Below are 3390 nucleotides of genomic sequence, written 5' to 3'. Positions count from 1 at the left end.
CCTGATTCTCCTCAGGCTACTCACACTCCCTGGGGAGATCCCATACTCCCTTGATTGTAACCACTATTTGAGGACTCCTTGGGCTCTTCCACTTTGGCCTGGAGTTCTCAGCTTCCAACTCATGGAGCCAGCCACCCCTGGGCCACAGCCCAAATCCAGATGTCATGGTCTGCCCCTCCAAATTCCTCCTCTGCGTGCCTTTGCGTCCTACCTCGGGAAGAGTCCTTGAAGCCACGCCATTGATTGGAGTGTCCAGGACCCCTCCCTCTCCCCAGTTCTCTACTTCCCTTCCTGTCGGTCACCAAATTCTGCTGGTTTTCCATTCTCAATTTCAGCGGATCTGGCCCCTCTGCTGTCTCTCCACTGCCTTGTTCAGACCTTTGTTATCTAACTGGACAACTGCGAGGGCCTTCTTCTAACTGGTCTCCCTGCCTCCAGTCTTGCCTCCAGCACATCCATGCTCCATTCCTGATGCCAGAGTGATCTGAAATGCAAATACGATCTTGCCACTCCCCTGCTTAAAACCCACCGGCCGCTGTGGTTCTGAAACCACGGCGTAGCCTCTGACGTGGGCTGGAAGTAAGTTGTTACCACTCCTGCTACTACTCTACTACGGTGACTAATACAAAATACTAATCATCGTAGCTAACATTTGCTGAGCGTTTTCTAGCGTGCTTTCACATGACGTATTATCTTTTAAAAACAAAGCATAGCCAGTCCCACGTTTTCCCAATAGTACCGCTCTAGTTTGCTTGGGGTGCAGGAGAGGGGCAGAGTTCCAGGCAGGGGGCCCCTAGGAAGTGTTCCTGACCATAAATGATCTTATCCCATGCCTCAGCGAGTGGCCGTGCTGATTTGGCCCTAAGAGTTAAATAGTGACGGCCATCGTTCTTAGGCCGAAGATTTGCTTTCATTCCCAGTAAAACAGAGGGAGGGTGTCCGTCGTCCGGATCTTGCATATGTCCATGAAGTATGTCACCTGCGGGGAGGTCCTCAGGCTCCTGGGTACCAGTAAAGGAGGGAGGAGGACTGCTGGTGTTCAGGGTCAAGTCCAGGCTTGACCTGGCGTGCAGACTGCTCGATCCGGTCCCTGCCCGCCTCTGTCCCTCCTGCCACCCCCTGCCTTGTGTGTTTCACTCTAGTGCAGCCAAACTGCACATGATACTAATCACTGCTCACCCTTACTGAGGTCCCCTATGTGCCGAGCACTGGGCTAAGAGCTTTACTGCAGTGTCGATATCTCGAGTAAGCCTCCCACCAATCCTGCCAGGTAAGTCTTGCTTTTTCCTTTTTTTCTTTTTCCTTTTTTTTAGAGTTGGGGTCTCACTCTGTTGTCCAGGCTGGAGAGCAGTGGCATGCTCACGGCCACCGCAGCCTCATCCTGCTGGGCTCAAGTGATCCTTCCGCCTCAGGCTTACAAGTAGCTGGAACTACAGGCACATGCTACCACACCTGGCTTATTTTTTAATTTATTGTAGAGACAAGGTCTCACCAGATTGCCCAGGCTGGTCTCGAACCCCGAAGCTCAGGCAATCCTCTCACTTCGGCCTCCCATGGTGCTGGAATTACAGGCTTGGGCCACCGTGCCTGGCCTTTTTTCTTTTTGATTTGGGGTCTCCCTCTGTCGCTGAGGTTGGAGTGCGGTGGCACGATCATGGCTCACAGGAGCTTCAACCTCCTGAGCGCAGGCAATCCTTCCATCTTAGTCTCCCAAGTGACCGGGAGTACAGGCGTGTGCCACCTTGCCCTGCTAATTATTTTTTTGTCAAGATAAGGTCTTGCTATGTTGCCTAGGCTGGTCCTGAACTCTTGGGCTCAAGCGATCCTCCCACCTCAGTCTCCCAAAGTGCTGGGATCGCAGGCGAGAGCCACCGTGCCCGGCTGCTTCCCCCATTTTGTAGAGGATGAAGGTGAGACTCTGAGCGGTGAAGTGACCTGAGCTGAGCCAGCTAGCTTTGTCGAGTGGGCAGTCCCCCGGTCCCTCCCAGACATACTCTTGCATACCCCTCACCTTCACGCACTCTTGTGATCCCTCTTGTGCCTTGGCAATGCCCATTCCCCCTCAGGACGCAGTTCTTCCACTGTGTCCTGGGGAGGACACCACGGACACTCACCCTGCCCCCAGGCTGGTCTCAGCACCTCTCCTTGGCCCAGGGAGCTGCCCTGGGAGCCTCAGCAGCTTGCTATGGGCTCTGGGCTGGAACTGACGTGTTCTGGGGGTGCGCCCCGCCAGCCAGGGTTTGGGGTTCTCGCCCCTCGAGCCCTCAGTGTGTAGCGCAGTGTCTGGCACATAGCAGGCTTCCGTGGGTGTTGGTTGAGTTGACTACGCTGAGCTCCAGGTGCCGACCCTGAAGCCTCTCGTCTTTCTGACCAGTGTTCCCTTCACCTTCTCTTAGGCACAAAGCCAGGCTCTGTGGTCTCTGGAGAAAGGACCCTTTCCCTTCCTGCACCCTTGACGTCAGGTGGAAACTGCTGTCTTATCAGCGACCTTGCCACACACCCTGGACATCTGTACTGTTTCTGACCCCCTCTCTCCTTGCCGGCAGGCTAGACCCCACCCTCCTCCCTGGAGGGCTTTCTCTCTCTTCCCTTGGTCCTCCCAGTACGCAGTCTGGGGCTGGGCTTTGCTCCTCAGAAATGCACGGTCCACAACCTATTGTTGAAAAGAACTGGATTCGGCCGGCTCGGTGGCTAAGCCTGTAATCCCGTGCTTTGGGAGGCTGAGGTGAGTGAATTGCCTGAGCCCGCGGGTTCGAGACCCGCCTGGGCAACTTGGCGAGACCTCAGCTCTACAATAAATCAAAAAATGAGCCGGGCGTGGTAGCACACGCCTGTAATTCCGGCTACTTGGAAGGCTGAGGCAGAAGGATCACCGGAGCCCAGCAGGTCGAGGCTGCGGTGGCCCGGAGCGGCCGCTGCACTCCAGTCTGGGCGACAGAGTGAGACTCCAACTCAAAAAAAAAAAACAAAACGTGGAAAAATCCCCCACCCCCGTCTGAGGCTCTCTGTCTCTGGCCCATCCTGGCCTGGCCCGCAGCGCAGAGTGACCCTCAGCGCCCTCCCCGTCAAGCCCCCCTGCCTCCCACGGGGCCCGCCTTCCCTCACTTCCCAGTCTCCTCTGCTTCTGGCAGCTTTGGGACCCCGGCCCCTGGCTTCTCCTCCATGCTGTATGGAATGAAGATCGCAAATCTGGCCTACGTCACCAAGACTCGGGTTAGGTTCTTCAGACTCGACCGCTGGGCCGACGTGCGGTTCCCAGAAAAGAGGAGAATGAAGCTGGGGTCGGATATCAGCAAACACAAGTCACTGCTAGCCAAGATCTTTTATGACAGGTGTGTGTGTGTGTGTGTGTGTGTGTGTGTGTGTGTGTGTGTGTGTGTGTACACGCCA

At 55.7% G+C, this 3390-nt stretch overlaps 1 protein-coding gene across 1 annotated transcript in view; it reads left to right on the top strand.

Moving 5' to 3' along the window:
- Nucleotides 1-2973: 2973 nt before the first annotated feature.
- Nucleotides 2974-3390, top strand: part of MOV10 (Mov10 RISC complex RNA helicase) — a 13140-nt gene continuing 12723 nt past the window's right edge. Inside the window, exon 1 of the mRNA XM_008054842.2 lies at nucleotides 2974-3332. Coding sequence (XP_008053033.1) covers nucleotides 3163-3332 — 170 coding nt within the window. The 5' untranslated portion in view covers nucleotides 2974-3162. The remainder of the gene's footprint in view (nucleotides 3333-3390) is intronic.

Source organism: Carlito syrichta, unplaced genomic scaffold (genome assembly GCF_000164805.1).
Source record: "Carlito syrichta isolate Samal-C Ts95f unplaced genomic scaffold, Tarsius_syrichta-2.0.1 Scaffold301545, whole genome shotgun sequence".
Lineage (NCBI taxonomy): Eukaryota > Metazoa > Chordata > Mammalia > Primates > Tarsiidae > Carlito > Carlito syrichta.
This window is presented reverse-complemented; position numbering and strand designations above follow the sequence as displayed.